This window comes from Vipera ursinii (genome assembly GCF_947247035.1).
Source record: "Vipera ursinii genome assembly, chromosome: 6".
In the NCBI taxonomy this organism is placed as follows: domain Eukaryota; kingdom Metazoa; phylum Chordata; class Lepidosauria; order Squamata; family Viperidae; genus Vipera; species Vipera ursinii.
Window position 1 is genome coordinate 88,943,566 of NC_139515.1, and position 16,891 is coordinate 88,960,456.

The 16,891-nt window shown below is 47.9% G+C and overlaps 1 protein-coding gene across 1 annotated transcript in view; it reads right to left on the bottom strand.

Annotated features, from left to right (window-relative positions):
- Window positions 1–9,523: 9,523 nt before the first annotated feature.
- Window positions 9,524–16,891, bottom strand: part of LOC310642441 (C-type lectin lectoxin-Lio2-like) — a 310,859-nt gene continuing 303,491 nt past the window's right edge. Inside the window, exons 4-6 of the mRNA XM_083366163.1 lie at window positions 15,993–16,142; window positions 11,745–11,859; window positions 9,524–10,770 (exon numbers count right to left, since the gene is read on the bottom strand). Coding sequence (XP_083222289.1) covers window positions 10,682–10,770; window positions 11,745–11,859; window positions 15,993–16,142 — 354 coding nt within the window. The 3' untranslated portion in view covers window positions 9,524–10,681. The remainder of the gene's footprint in view (window positions 10,771–11,744; window positions 11,860–15,992; window positions 16,143–16,891) is intronic.

Below are 16,891 nucleotides of genomic sequence, written 5' to 3' on the forward strand. Positions count from 1 at the left end.
GAGAGTTCTTGCCTGGCTGTCTGGGATCGGTTGGTGCCTGATGGAGCCCGGAAGTGGGCAGGGGCCGGGAGGGTCTCAGGGCCCCCAGCTGCCAGTTCCCTCCTCGTCCTTTTCAGGAATCCCTGGCTGGCCCCCTCCTTAAAAAAGCCACCCCTGCATCCCGCCTGCCTAGGCAACTTTCATCCAGTTGCCAAGCTCCCCGTTCCAGGGATGGTTGTGGAAAAGGGTCCCGGGTGACGGAGACCCCCCAGCCAGGATTCAGGCCCGGTTCTGGGGGAGAGAGAGCGCCGGGCTCAATTGCTGAGGACCTCCGGCAAGAGTGGGGAGGGGAGTGCCACCACCCTCGCCCTCCGGCAGCGCTCAGTGGCCCTCGATCCCATCGACCGCGGCATCCTTTGGGGCCGGCCCTGTTCTGCGCTGGTTCAACTCCTTTCTCCGTGGCCGGCTGCAGCCAGTCTGGACAGGGAGGGAGAGGTCCAGCCCTGGGCTGCAGTGTTGTGGTGTGCCGCAGAGCTGAGTCCTCCGTCCGGCTGGGAGACCCTTTGCGGACCTTTGAGTTGTGCTCCAGTCGTGGCCTTTCTCAGATCGGGCATTTCAGATGCCCTTCAAGGTGTGGTGATGACCTTTCAAGGCCTCCATTGCAGGGTCCAGGCCGCTCCGGGGGCCCTCCCACCCCACTGGGCTTGGCCCCTCCCACCCCTGCCGGCAGAGAAGAGCTGCTGTGGGCCCCCTCGGGTGGGGAATCCCAGCTGGGGGGTCCAGGAGAAGGGCCTTCTCTGCCGTTGCCCCTCCCTGCGGAACATCTTGCCCCCCCCCAAGAATGAGGTCAGCCCCAACCCTCCTTTCCTTCTACAAGGGCCTACAGACATGGCTCTGCCTTGGGTCTCCAATGGGGGAGCATCACAATGGGGGGGGGGGTTCTCATCAATTAACAACAGGTGCCACCTCCCCCATCCTTCTCCCACCCTCCCCAACCTTTAATTGGCCCCCTTTATTTCTCTTTGTGTACTATTGTATTTATATCCTTGTTGTGATTGTTAGCTGCCCAGAGCTGCCCTGAAGCAAGATGGGCGGCTGACCAAGTCTATAAATAATTAGAATATATAATAATAAACCTCCTGGGGATAAGATAAGAAGACTCTCCCCCTGAAGGCGTGGGCTCTCCGTCTTGGGGGGTCTCACAGGGGGGGCTTCAGGGATGATAGTTGGGCTGTTGTGTCTGCACCCTGCAGAGGGCAGACCAGCTTCAAACATTGGACGCTTCAAAAAGGGAAGACAGAAATTAGCAAAATCAGCTGCTTCTAGGAAGGCTTGGAAGGAGAGTTCAGCCCCGGAAGAGACCCAGCTGAGCCCCTCACAGCAGCCAAACCTCAGTTAGATTCAGACAACCACTTGATCAGCGCTCAGAAATATCCCACCTTGTTTTTAACACAACCCACAATTCTTGGCTAGTTATTCTCTGGCTTACTGTGCCGGATCTAGAACAATTGATTGCAGTGATATTTTCGTGCCCACATCAGATCACACACACACACCCATTGCAGCTGGCCTATCATGGGCATTCATTTGTGGCTGTCGCTGTACCAGCACTCCACCCCCATCACTAGTCTTCCCTCCCATCCTTCCCAAGGCATCTGGGTTGTCTTCTTCTGGCCTAGAATATCACACACACACACACACACACCACTTTGGCTTTTGCCTGCCATTTCCATAATGGTGCCTCCACAATCATGGGAGGTGGGGTATCACCCCCCGTAGATAGGGCTCGTAACTTGGGTGTCCTCCTAGATTCACAGCTCTCCATGGAAGATCATATAGGAGCTGTGACTAGGGTGGCCTTCGCCCAGGTTCGCCTGGTGCGCCAGTTGCGGCCCTATCTGGACCGGGATGCCTTGCGCACGGTCACTCATGCGCTCGTGACCTCCCGTTTGGACTACTGCAATGCTCTCTACATGGGGCTGCCCTTGAGAACTACTCGGAGGCTTCAGCTGGTGCAGAATGCGGCCACGCGAGTGGTGGTGGCGGTTTCCTGATACTCCCATGTAACACCTCTACTCCGCGAGCTGCATTGGCTTCCTGTTGCCCTCCGGGTGAGATTCAAGGTGCTGGTAATGACCTATAAAGCCCTAAATGGCATGGGTCCGGATTACCTACGGGAGCACCTGCTGCCAGCATCGACTTCCCTTCGTCCAGTGTGTTCCCACAGGGAGGGCCTCCTCAGGGTGCCGTCGGTGAAAGAGTGTCGACTGGCAGCCCCCAGGGGGAGGGCGTTCTCTGTGAGTGCGCCAGACCTTTGGAACCGTTTACCGGTGGAGCTCCAGATGGCTCCTGACCTTCGCTCCTTCCACCGTGACCTAAAAACTTACTTATTTGAATAAGCCGGCCTGGTCTGATGGGTTTGGGGTATTTTAATATTAATTTTATTGATTTCTATTGTAATTGGGCTACTTATTTAATTCTTTTTTAACGTTTGTACATAGTATTTTATTGTATTTATTGCCCTGTACACCACCCTGAGTCCTTCGGGAGAAGGGCGGTATAGAAATTAAATTAAATTAAATTATTATTATTATTATTATTATTATTATTATTATTATTATTATTATTATTATTATTATTATTATTATTATTATTATTATTATTACTTCAGAAGAAGTGGGCTTCCGGTTTGCCACTGCAGCTGCCACAGACGTGTGGAAGGTGAGCTCCGTCTTCCACATCTGATTTGACATTGCAGATGGACTTGGAAACGGTCAAAAGTCGCCCTGTAGGGGTAACCAGCAAGGAAGGGATCTCTGTTTGATCACGGGAGGGCGGTAGCCCTTCCGCCCGATCTCGTGTAGCCCTCCAAACTGGCAGATGAAAGACCAGCCATAGAAATATGGCCTGTCACCAGGCTGCAGACAGCAGAAGCACCTACAAAGCATCATGAATGAGTATGGGAGAGATCTGAACCTCTCTTCAATCCTAACTATTTTTTCCACCTGTATAAGCTGCCCAAAGTATTTTCCCCCCTGTGGAGAGAGGCAAGGGAAATCCTATCCCATCATCTAACAACAGGAGTGACTGACTATCCAGGGAAGTTTAAAATGTTGAGACAATAACCTGACTTTAACTGCATTTCTATCTTTCCACAATTTGAGGACTAAAAAATTTGCTATTTTTATTAAACATTTGGGTTCTTATTTATAAAAAAAGAAGGAAAAAAGATGATTAAAATCTTGGTTTTTTTAAAAAAAATATCTTAACAGTATAGGCGATATCTTGTGGCTAAACCTGATATTACAAACTGTTATTGTCTGAAAGAGACTTGGCTTGAAGCCCAGACTATAGATAAGACTTTTGTAACCTTGACAATCAGCTGTGAGAAGCCCAGCTGTGTTCTATACTCAGTGATAAAATTATTTTCATTCTCTGACTGTAAAGCTTTTAATTCAGATCTTTAAGAGAACATAGATCAACATCAGGAACAGATTTTATTTATGTTGAAAGCAATTCATGAAACTGTTCTTAAAGCCACTGATGAAATAAGAGGCTACAGAAGACAACAAGATATCAGCCTAGATATACGAACCCAAACTTTGATTAGAACTAAAGAATTAACTACACAGAACATAATAAAAGCAATGGAGCAATCAAATACTATCATAGAAGACTCAGCGGATCAACAAACACAGTTAATGGAAAACTCAGAAAAGGGATTGACAGCTTTGAAAATGGAAAAGACTTTCTATATAAACCAGAAGAAACCTGAGGATCAAAAAGAAAGAACAGACCGAAGGGAAGATAAACATTTCAGGATAACTACACTGAGAGAGAAAAATAGAGAGTGTCAGGATCCACCCCTATCCACATCCTAGGAAATAAGAACTCTTGGATCCAAGTTTGTCCAAAAGGAAAAGTTTACTAGGATGAGGTCGGTTGTGGCAATACAAGACGGGATCTGACATTGAGTTACATTTCAATACTGTATAAAGCATTCCCGGTTCAACCCCCTCCCCTCCAATCCATTTGGTCAGGCTCACATCATTGACTTAGGTGTCAGGCCCTTTCGTGGGAAAGGGAAATCTTCTTGCGTTTATAGTTATTGCTTTCTTTCTTTCAGTTCCAAATGGAGATGCAACCCAGATCTCTCTCTCTCCCTCTGTTCCCCCCAGATCAAAAGCTTTCCTGGTCTTTGAAAACAGCCTACTGCAATCTGAATAACCATCCTCTCCCCCCCCCCTTCGGAGAGATGGCAGAATCCCCAGAATAGGCACATTGTTCTACCTATACATTTATGAAATGTGATATAAATGGATTCTGACAATCGGCTCTCCTCTCAGAAAAAAGATGGGTCCATCTGCGGGGAAAAGAAAACATATAAATGTTAGCCCGGTTTGTTCGGATATTCTGTATGAAATCTCTTAAGCAACTTTGGTGCTTTAACGTGAAGTTTGTTAACCCACTCATTTTCTGAGGAGGGGAGGTGTTTCCATGCCACTAAATATTGTATCGTTCCGTGGTGTTTTCTGGAATCTAAGATTTCTTTCACTTCAAAATGTTGTTCTCCTTCCCCCATGATGGGGGGGTGGTGGTGGTGGGATTTTTGTTCGTAGGGGTGATTGTTGTTCTCTCTTTAATAGACTGCAGTGGAAGGTTGGGTGTATTTGTCTAAGATTTTTGGGTAGTTCTAATTCAACTGTTACTGGGTTTATGATTCTTTTAATTGGAAAGGGTCCAATATACTTTGGTCCTAGTTTTTTACAGGGTTGGAGTGATTTCAGGTATTTTGTGGATAAATATACCATCTCTCCTACCCTAAATGGTGTGGGATCGGTTCTTTTTTTGTCTGCCTGTGTCTTGTATGCTTTTCTGGCATCTTCCAACGCTTTCCTAACGATTGGCCATGTATTTTGTAATTGAGCAATCCATTCCTTCAGATCAGGGATGACCGGTTCTTTTGGGGTTAGTTCTGGTATTGGGTTGAAACTCTGGCCTGTAGCTACTTGAAAAGGAGTGTAACCTGTGCTTGAGTGGACTGCATTATTATATGCTACTTCTGCGAAAGGCAGTAGGTCCGTCCAATCAGACTGCTGAAAATTAATAAAGCATCTTAAATATTGTTCAAGTACAGAGTTAAGTCATTCAGAAGCCCCGTCCGTTTGAGGATGGTGACTAGATGACAGTCCTTGGTTGGTTCCTAACAGGGATAAAAATTCTTTCCAAAATGCCAATGTAAATTGCACCCCTCTATCAGATATGATGCGTTGTGGTACCCCGTGCAATCTGTAAATATGCTGTACAAAAAGTTTTGCTAATGCTTTTGCAGTCGGGATTTTTTGGCAAGGTATGAAGTGTACTTGCTTAGAGAACAGATCTGTGACAGTCCAGACAACGGTGTTTCCATTACTTTCTGGCAGTTCTACGATAAAATCCATGGCTATTTCTTTCCATGGGGCTGAGGGGTTTGCCACCGGTTGTAACAGGCCTGGCGGTTTCCCTTGCAGTCTTTTGGCCATCGCGCAAATTTGACAGCTACCCACATAGCTTTCTATGTCCTTTTTCATAGATGGCCACCAAAATTGCCTTTTAGTTAAGTGTAGGGTTTTTACAAAGCCAAAGTGTCCTGCTGATTTTGTATCATGGCACAGTTGCATGAAATTGATTCTTTGTGTGGCAGGTATATATAGCTTCTCCCCCACCCACGGCAGTCCATCTTTAATTGTGCACACATGTCTATTTTTCTGGAACCATTCATCACTTTCCAAAGATTTCCTGAATTCTATTCCAGTTTGGCTATCTACCTTCGGCTTCATTTTTTCTTGTGCCCTGGTGGTGACTGGTGCTGCCAGTTGTTGTTCCGGTACAAGTGGTTTAAAGTCAGTAACTCTTGTGCTGTTATATTGGGGCATGCGGGATAATGCATCTGCAAGGAAGTTCTTTCCCCCCGGTAAGTGTTTGAGAGTGAAATTGAATCGGTGAAAATGTTGGGACCAGCGGGCTTGCTTAGGAGTGAGCTTCCTGGGCGTTTTTAGTGCTTCCAAATTCTTGTGGTCTGTCCAGACCTGGAAAGGTATTTTATTTCCTTCTAAAAATTGGCGCCATGTTAGTAATGCCCACCTCAATGAGAATGCCTCTTTTCCCCATATTGGCCAACATTGTTCTGTTTCTGTGAGTTTTCTGGATGTGTATGCGCATGCTTGCAACGTCCCCCCCCCATCATTTTCTTGTAATAGTACGGCTCCTACTGCTACATTGCTCACATCTGCCTGTATTACAAAAGGTTTGTCGGGATCTGGGTGTTTTAGGACAGGTTCAGCAGAAAAAAGTCTCTTTAGCCTCTCAAATGCTGCTTGACACTCCATTGTCCACTTTACAGGCTGGCTGGATTTCACGGGGGACCCCCCCTTTCGTTTTCAACAAGTTTGTCAGGGGCATGGCTATTTGGCCAAATGCAGGGATGAATTGGCGGTAGAAATTTGCAAACCCCAGGAAACTTTGCAATTGCTTCCGTGTGTGTGGGGGGGTGCCCACTCTAATACTACCCTGACTTTATCAGGGTCCATTTCGATGCCCTCTGGGGATATGCGATATCCCAGGTAGTCAATTTTTTCCTGGTGGAATTCGCACTTCGATAGTTTAGCATATAGGTGGGCAGCTCGCAACTTCTTCAGGACTGCTCTGACTAGGTTGATGTGTTCCTCTTTGGTCTCAGTGAAGATAAGGATGTCGTCCAGGTAAACCAGGACCCCCTTATAAAGGTGCTCCCTTAGCACGTCATTAATTAATTGCATGAATACTGCGGGGGCCCCTTGCAGTCCGAATGGCAATACTTTGAATTGATAGCACCCCATTGGGCAGTTGAATGCAGTCTTCCATTCATCTCCTTCCTTAATCCTAATGCGGTAATATGCTTCCCTCAGGACTAGTTTAGTGAAAATCCTTCCTTTCGATAGGTGGGATAGCATATCCTTCATTCGGGGTAAGGGGTACAGATTGCATTCACTAATTGTGTTCAGATTCCTATAATCTATACAACAGTGGTAAGAACCATCCATAATAATAATAATAATAATAATAATAATAATAATAATAATAATAATAATAATAATAATAATAATAATAATAATAATAATAATAATAATAATGTTGGAAGGGACCTTGGAGGTCATCTAGTCCAACCCCCTGCTCAGGCAGGAAACCTTATACCATTTCAGGCAAATGGCTGTCCAGTCTCTTCTTAAAAACCTCCAGTGTGGGAGGGAGAGGGAAATTGCGTGAGAAGGGGTCAAGCCATCAGGAAGCAGCTCCTGTGCGCAAAAGAAATTTAATCTGACAGGATTTACATGCTGCCAGGGTAGGTCTCGCAGAGAGAATCCTGCCATTTGAAATGTTCCCTGAGGTCATCCAGCCCAGCCCCAGCTCAGTGCTGCAATCCAAAGGAAAGCTGATTGTCCCCCTTGCCTTCAAACGCATCCAGACAAGACCCCCACCCCCACCCCTGGGTCTTGGGGCTGCTGTTGACAGGCTGACTTCCCCTTTTTCTGAGCGAGATTTCTCTAACGTCCCTTCAGCACCTGCAGGAATGAACAGCTCCCAGCATCCTCCCAATGGAGGGCACCGCTGCGTTCCCACAAGACACCCGGACCTCGACCCAGGTTCAGACAAATGAACGGCTGCCTCGTTCACACAATCTGCTGAATGGGTGGCTGGGTGTGAAGAAATACTGAACCACAGGACTGAGAATTTTAATTGTAATTTTATTTTAATTGGGTTTTAATTGGAGTTTAACAGGGGTTTTATTTTATTCAAGGACTAAATTTAATTAATTTTAATTGTTCTTAACTTTTGTAATTGTATTGTTGTATCGTTATTTTAAATTCCTTGTGAACTGCCCTGAGTCCTACGGGAGAAGGGCGGTATATAAGTCCAATAAACATAAACATAAACAAACGCAAATCGACCCCCTCTGTTTTAATGCAGAATTGTCTGCAAAATGCCCACACAAACTTTAACCAATGACTTTCTCATATTTCCCCTTTTATTGTGGGATTGTGTGAAACCCCCTGCCCTTTCTAGACTTTCCCAGATGCAGCCAGATGGAACTCCCCATTCTGGCTTCCTCTCCATGACACACTAAGCCACAGAATAACTAGCCAAGAATTGTGGCTTGTGTTAAAACAGGGAGGGATATTTCTGAGAGCTGATCAAGCTGTTGTCTGAATCTAGCTGAGGTTTGGCTGCTGTGAGGGGCTCAGCTGGGTCTCTTCCGGGGCTGAACTCTCCTTCCAAGCCTTCCTAGAAGCAGCTGATTTTGCTAATTTCTGTCTTCCCTTTTTGAAGCGTCCAATGTTTGAAGCTGGTCCACCCTCTGCAGGGTGCAGACACAACAGCCCGACCATCATCCCCGAAGCCCCCCCTGTGAGACACCCCCCCAAGACGGAGAGCCCACGCCTTCAGGGGGAGAGTCTTCTCCTCTGCTCCCTGGGAGTTTCCCCATAATTAAAACCTATGTTTTCCAATAATTGTTCTTAGCCGCATCCATGATTTCTGGTCTTAGTTGCTATGACAGCCTTCCCGATGCTGCTATCTTGTGCCCAATTAAGCTCCATGGACACGATTTCCAGCGCCGTTTCTTCAGGATTTGGGGCCACCTAAGAAGGGTCTTCTTAGCAGCCGTTTAAGCGGTGGTTGGCAAGCTCAGTGTTAACAACGGAACAAGAGAGTCCCATGAAGCATCGACACCCAGTGCCACAAGCCCAAAGCTGTTTTTTTCCCCTTTCCAAAAACAAAAGCCCGGAAGAAGAGGAGAAGGAACAAGGAAGCGAAGACTTGAAATGTTGGATTGGTTGGACCATCAAATGTCATTTGCGGGAATTAGCATGTCAAACGTTTGCCCATCTCACATTGCAAAATATTTTAATTTAATTTAATTTAATTTATTAATATTTCTATACCGCCCTTCTCCCAGAGGACTCAGGGCGGTGTACAGGGCAAGAATAAAACACATAAAATACCTAAAGCCACATTATACTTAGGCACGCATGTGTGCACATGAGCTTCTGTGTGTGCACAAACACACATACACACACAATCCTAGTCCAGCCAGCATCCCCCTTGCTTCTGCTTGCCTTTTCCATAATGGAGACCCTCTTTAGAAGGAGAAGTGACCCCCCCCCAAAAAAAAGGATATCCATTGCCTTCTCCAGGCCTCAACTGAAGGTCCCCCTGTCCCACCATCCCACCCCATGCAGACTGTCACGGTCATGTAGTAATTCATTTGTTAATCTGAGAGGTACAGTTTCAACAACAACTTGCCCCGGGACATCGGCAAGACGAAAGAGACGGTACTAGACTTCCGGAGGAATAAGGAGGAACCTGCCCCACTTTAAATCAGGGGGAGGGGGCTGTGTGGAGACAGTCTCCTCCTTTAAATTCCTGGGAGTCTACCTCTGTGAAGATCTTACCTGCACAGTTAATACAACCCAGGTGGCCAGAAAGGCCCAACAGAGACTCCACTTCCTCAGGGTCTTGTGGAAGAACAACAGCTAATTACCCTCTTTTACCGGTCTACTGTAGAGAGCGTCCTCTCGTACGGTATTGTGGTTTCGTATGCTGGTCTGACAGCCGCGGATAGGAAGGCATTACCGAGGGTGGTGAGCACAGCACAAGACATCATGGACTGTCCCCTGACCCCACTGGATGACCTCGCCAGGGCCTGCTGCCTTGGAAGAGTGAGGAAAATTCTCAGGGACGACTCACACCCTGGTCAGTACCTCTTTACTCTCCTACCATCAGGTAGGAGATACAGGAGTATAGCCAGCCGTACCAACAGGCTGAAGAACAGCTTTTATCCATGAGCTGTTAGGCTCTTGAACGGGAAATAATTTTATAAACTTTATGCATGATTGACTAGCGTGGCCGGTGTGTTGTGTGCAATTAGCTCACATGGTGTAATAAGACGGAGGGTTTGTGTCACTGTAAGTTGGGGGTGGGGGCACGAATGGAGGCTCAGCCAATCTCAATGTGTACTTGGTTGTACTTTGACAATAAAGGTTCATTCATTCATTTAACCTTTTTAAAGATACCTTTGGCCTGGATTATTGAGTCTTTGTCGGCACATTACAATACATTTTTGGGGGAGCAAGAGTAGGTGTATTCCAACGACTCTATGACTCCTTGCCTAACTAATTTTTTATTTTGACTGAAGACGTTACTTGGGTGAGGAACGACCAGTCTCAGATTAACACATTTTGGTCCAGTTGCCCTGATTTTAACCTTTTTTTAGCCTGCTGCCGTCATGCCCGCAGTGGGTATCAGCGGTGCCAATCAGCTTTGGGGACAGAAAGAGGGGCTGAGGCCCAACAGATTGCCAGCCCGCCAACTAGAATGAGGTGGACATGCAAGGAAGCATCGTAGCATCAATGGATGGTCCTTCTGAGGAGACCCCCCTTAAGGCCGAGCCCTGCCACGAAGGAGACTCGGGGGTCTTGAGTTTCGGGCCTCAACCATCTCCTGGGTGCCCCAAAGAAACAAGGCCAGTCGTGCTAGGCAGAATTTATTGGACCTCCTGGCCCATCGGGAGCAGCAAAACCAGATCCCGACTACAGAGAGCGTGCATGGGACGACAGGGTGCAGAGTAGAGATTGCGGCAGGTGGGGCGTGGGGTGGGGTGGGGGGCGTCATTGTTCTCCAGAGTTCACCCGCTGCTTCCCTCAACCTGTGGCTGGAACTTGCAGATGAAATAACGCAGGGACCCACAACGCTGATCGTTCCATCTGAGATACCCTGGGCAGCAAAAGAGAAATTTTGATCACCCAGCTGGCTTTTGTGCCTAAGGCGGGACTAGAACTCCCCGTCTCCCCCTTTCTAATCTGGTGCCTTAATCACTAGAACAAACTGGTTTTTCAGCTGCTCTTGTGATTGGTTTATAACTGGACTGAGCATGCATTAATATATTTTTTTAAAATCCCATTTATATCCCGCCCTTCTCCGAAGACTCAGGGCGGCTTACAAGCTTAGCAGTAGCCTTCATTCTATGTATATGCCTGCTTATTAGGGCTTTCACACACACCCCAAGCGGCATTATTACAAAGTCAGCTTAATTGCCCCCAATAATCTGGGTCCTCATTTTACCTACCTGGGAAGGATGGAAGGCTGAGTCAACCTTGAGCCTGGTGGGACGCGAACCTGCACTAATTGCAGGCAGCTGGGGTTACTTAAGGAGGCATTAGCCCACTGCTCCACCAAGGCTCTCTTCTATACGTGCGAAAAATGGCTGAGATTTATCTCACCGCAACGGGGTAGACATTTGATAATATATACTGCTCAAAAAAATAAAGGGAACAGAAAATAAGACATCCTACTATTAAATACAGTACATTGTGTTGTTTAAGTGTTTCCTTTATTTATTTTTGAGCAGTATATTAATGCAAGGAAAGCCGTCACACAAAGCCAGATGCCCCGTGACAACGAGGCCCTTTCGGAACAAGGTAAAGATGGAGATTGTTCGTTTAATTACGAGTTGATAGTCCCGTAATAATTTCGATATACAGTTTGACTGTTTGAAGGAATCATGGCTTTCACTTTTTTTGTCCCAGGGACGTTCTGTGTTCCCTTGTCTGGACAGCGTGTCGGACTGTGGCAGATCAGAGATCCAGGAGGTCAAGAAAGGTCATCGGCGGCTAAGGGGTGGGGGCTGCGAGAAGGGTCTTCATTATGGGAAGCCCACCCTCAGCTCCCTCCCCTCCACCTCAGCTTACCTGAGAAGAGCCACAGCTCAACACAGTACTCCTTCCGCCAAATGTGGTTGGGCTCTCCTCTTTTCCAGGATTTGTAGCGGAAGCGGGATCCATCACTCCATTTCCACTTGCGATTCTGGAAGGACAGGGAAGCCACGTTACCAACTGAGGAGGGGGCTCTGCCTCTGCAGGGCCCAGGGGCAGAGAGAGAAGAGCTGGCAGGTTTCACCGGGAAGAGCCCCCCTCTCTCTGCCCCTCCCCCCTGTCTCCCTCCCTCCCTCCCTCCCTCTCTCTCCCCCTCTCCCTCTCTCTGCCCCTTTCCCCTGTCTCCCTTTCTCCCTCCCTCTCTCTCCCTCTCTCTCCCTCCTTCCCTCTCACTCTCCCCCTCCCTCCCCTCTCTCTCTCTCCCTCCTTCTCTCTCTCTCTCCCACTCTCCCCTCTTTCCCTCCGTCCTTCCCTATCTCTCCCCCTCTCCCTCTTTCTGCCTCTCCACCCTGTCTCCCTTCCTCCCTCCCTCCCTCTGTCCCTCTCCCTCTCTCTCTCCCTCTTTCTGCCCCTCCACCCTGTCTCCCTTCCTTCCTCCCTCTCTCTCCCTCTCCCTCTCTCCCCTCTCTCCCTCCATCCTTTCCTCTCTCCCCCCCTCTCCCTCCCTCCCTCCCTCCCTCCCTCCCTCTCTCTCCCCCTCTCTCTCCCCCTGCCTGCCTCCCTCCCTCCCTCCCTCCCTCCCTCTCTCTCCCCCTCTCTCTCCTTCTCCCTCCCTCTCTCTCTCCCACTCTCTCCCCTCTCTCCCTCCATCCTTCCCTCTCTCTCCCCCCCTCTCCCTCCCACCCTCAGTCCCTCCTTCCCTCTCTCTCCCCACCTCCCTCCCTCCCTCGCTCTCGCTCTCCCCCTCCCTCCCCCTTCCCTCTCTCTCCCCCTCTCTCTCCCTCCCTCCCTCCCTCCTTCCCTCTCTCTCCTTCTCCCTCCCGCTCTCTCTCCCACTCTCTCCCCTCTCTCCCTCCGTCCTTCCCTCTCTCTCCCCCTCTCCCTCCCTCCCTCTCCCCCAGTCCCTCCTTCCCTCTCTCTCCCCATCTCCCTCCCTCCCTCTCTCTCGCTCTACCCCTCCCTCCCTCCCTCACTCTCTCTCTCCCCCTCTCCCTCCCACATGGAATGCTTAGGAATGGAAAAGTATCTCATAGTTGGTTTGTTAGTTAGTTAGTTAGTTAGATAGTCTGGTGGAAGCTGACTACTCTGTTTTTGCCAGAAATTCATATTTCTATTCTATTCACAAACTCCCCTCCTTTGCAGATGATCGAGCTTTTTTCTAGAGCTGAAAATGCAACAGAGCAGGGGACAAAATCCTGCCGGTGACAGAAACGAGGAATTTCTGCATAAAATAAAAAGGGGGGGAGAGGAAAGAACAGCCCCCCCCAGGCCAGGCCTCTAAAGCCCCTGAGTGGAAGGCCCAGCGGAGTCTCCCCCAGGTTTGGGGGCCATCCAAGGCGCCCTCAAGAGGGAGGAAGGCCTGGAGGCCGAGATGGGGGCCAGGGCAGGATGCGGCCCTTCAGGACAGTGCTGGGTCCCCCAGGAGGAGGGAAGGATTGGGTGAGGGGGGGGGAGAGAGAGAGACAGGATGGCAGTTCAAGGTTTTCTGCCTTGGTTTCCTCGGCCGTTGTCCAAGGCAAGAACGTTGGAGAGAGAGAGTAATGGGGGACTTTAATTACCCTGATATCAACTGGGAGACAAACTCTGCACCAAGTGGAAGATCAAACAGATTCCTGACAAACCTAGCAGACAACTCTCTCTCCCAAAAAGTAGAGAAGGGAACTAGGGGATTAGCCATATTGGATTTAATTCTCACTAACAGAGATGAAATGATAGAAGGTGTCAAAGCCACAGGAACCTTGGGGGGAAGTGATCATGCAATATTGGAATTCATCATTCTGGAGGCACAAGCAATAGAACACAGCCAAACTAGAGTCTTGGACTTTAAAAGAGCTAATTTCAATAAACTCAGAGAGACCTTGGGAAGAATTCCATGGATGAGAATCCTAAAAGGGGAAAACAACTCAAGAAGCTTGGGAAATTTTGAAAAGTGAGATAATAAAGGCCCAGTCTAGCACAATAACAACAAAGAAGAAAAATAACAGCTCTCAAAAGAAACCAGCATGGCTGCATAAAGAACTCTCTGATAAACTGAAAGATAAAAAGGACAAGTATAAGAAGTGGAAAGAGGGGCACATAACTAAGTCAGAATATCAGCAAATAGCCCGTGCCTGCAAAGATGAAGTGTGGGAAGCTAAGGCTCAAAATGAACTAAGGCTTGCGACCAAAGTCAAAAATAACAAAAAAGCTTCTTTCAACATATAAGAAACAAGAAAAAAGTTAAGGAAATGATTGGTCCATTAGTGGGGGGAAATGGCGAGAAGGTGACAAGCAACAGGGAGAAAGCAGAACTATTTAACTATTTTTTTGCATCTGTCTTTACACAAAGGGAAAAAACAGTCCAACCTACCCAAACCAGTGCCATAAAAAACAGAATAGAAACGCAAGTTAAGATAGGCAAGAAAATGGTAAGTGAGCACCTGTCCAGCCAAGACGAGTTCAAATCACCAGGACCAGATGGATTACACCCCAAGGTTCTCAAGGAACTGGCAGACGTGATCTCAGAACCACTGAACTATATTTTTCAAAGATCCTGGAGCACTGGGGAACTACCAGAGGACTGGAAGAGAGCTGATGTAGTTCCCATCTTCAAAAAAGGGGAAAAATAGATCCAGGAAACTATAGACCTATCAGCCTGACCTCAATACCTGGGAAGATTCTGGAAAAGATAATCAAACAACGAATCAGCGAACACCAAGAGGCAAACAAAGTCATTACTAAAAGTCAACATGGGTTTGTCAAAAACAGATCATGCCAGACAAACCTTATTGCATTCTTTGACCAAGTGACAAAACTAGTGGACCAGAGGAATACTGTAGATATAATTTACTTGGACTTCAGTAAGGCATTTGATAAAGTAGATCACAACCTACTACTTGATAAGATAGAAAAATGTGGGTTAGATAGCATTACCACCAGATGGCTTCGTAGCTGGCTGACAGGCCGTACTCAGCGTGTGGTCCTCAATGGAACCGCATCTAGATGGAAGGAAGTGTGTAGTGGGGTGCCCCAGGGCTCTGTTCTGGGCCCAGTTCTCTTCAATATCTTCATTAATGATTTGGGTGAGGGGTTAGATGGGGAACTCATGAAATTTACAGACGACACCATGCTGGCAGGAATAGCCAATACTCCAGAAGATAGGCTTAAGATACAGAAGGATCTGGACAGACTCAAACACTGGGCGCTATCTAACAAAACGAAATTCAATGGTGAAAAAAGTAAGGTTCTACATTTAGGCAGGAAAAATCAAATGCATAGGTATAGTATAGGTGGTACCTTGCTCAATAGTAGTAACTGTGAGAGGGATCTCGGAGTCCTAGTAGACAATCACTTCAAAATGAGCCAGCAGTGTGCTGCAGCTGCCAAAAAAGCCAACACAGTGCTAGGCTGCATTAACAGAGGGATAGAATCAAGATCAAGTGAAGTACTAATACCACTTTACAAGGCTTTGGTAAGGCCACACCTGGAATACTGCATCCAGTTTTGGTCATCACGATGTAAAAAAGATGTCGAGACTCTAGAAAGGGTACAGAGAAGAGCAACAAAGATGATTGGGGGGGCTGGAGGCCAAAACATATAGGGAATGATTGCTGGAATTGGGTATGTGTAGTTTAACAAAGAGAAGGGTGAGGGGTGACATGATAGCAGTCTTCCAATCTCTCAGGGGCTGCCACAAAGAAGAGGGAGTCAAGCTATTCTCCAAAGCACCTGAAAGCAGGACAAGAAGCAACGGATGGAAACTCTTCAAGGAGAGAAGCAACCTAGAACTAAGGAGAAACTTCCTGACAGTTAGAACAATTAACCAGTGGAACAACCTGCCTCCAGAAGCTGTGAATGCTCCAACACTGGACGTTTTTAAGAAGAGACTGGACAGCCATTTGTCTGAAATGGTATAGGGTTTCCTGCCTGAGCAGGGGGTTGGACTAGATGACCTCCAAGGTCCCTTACAACTTATTATTATTATTATTATTATTATTATTATTATTATTATTATTATTATTATTATTATTATTATTATTATTATTATTATTATTATCCTATCGGAATATTCTCCCAAAACAAAACCACAAACCTTTAGAAACAGCAAAGGGGAATCGATAAGGATTAGCATTAGGGAGGACCTACTTTCTCTGGATCATTCAGTCCGATCCAGACATTGAAGATGGCTGGTAGGAGACCAGCACGTTTGGAAGCCATCCTGGCCACGTAAGCTGACTCATCCCAGCTGTGGATGGAGGCGAGATGGCTGCCTTCCTCCTGTTGCCTGCAGTACATCTGGGAGAGAACGACACAGAGAAAGATGCTTGTGTATTTGTGCATGTCAGAAAAGAGCAGGGATCCGATTGCATGGCCACCATCTTTTACCTCCGTTGGTCCCCACAGTTGCCCTCCCTGAAGAGGCAGTTTTTGAGCAAAGCCTCTTTCGACTTCAGGACCCTCAACAGAGGCCCCGGACTGAACCCGGGACCAGCCTTTGGGGCAGGGGGCTCTGCAGACCCTGCTCTACTCCTCCTCCTCCTCCCCCTCCTCCTCCTCTTCCTCCTCCTCCTCCTCCTCTGAGTTTCCGAGAGGAAGGAGCGGAAAAAAGAGTTTGCAGAATCTTGGGGGGGGGCCAAACGCAGCTCAGCCTTCCAGATTTGGGGAGACCTCCCAGCCAGCTACTGCCCGGCTCTTCAGAGCATCCGAGACCTCCAGACACACTCGGGCCTCACCTCTGCGGAATAACAGCCTCACAGAGAGGGAAGGGCCCTTGGAGGTCTTCTAGTCCACCCCCCTACCTCATTCCGGACAAAGGGCTGTCCAGGAAGGGGGAGGCTGCCTAACTGGACTAGAGACCTCCCTGATCCCCCCCCCAACGCCTCTCACTTCTCCAGCCTGAAATGGGTTTTGACAGGTCTCTGATCCCTCCGCTGCCGTCTGCAAAACCTGCTTTCTCCTCCCCCGAAAGGAAGCCGAGAGCCAGCTGGCCTAGTGGGGGAGGCACCAGGCTCGCAGCCAGGAGGCGGGAGTTCTAGTCCCGCCTG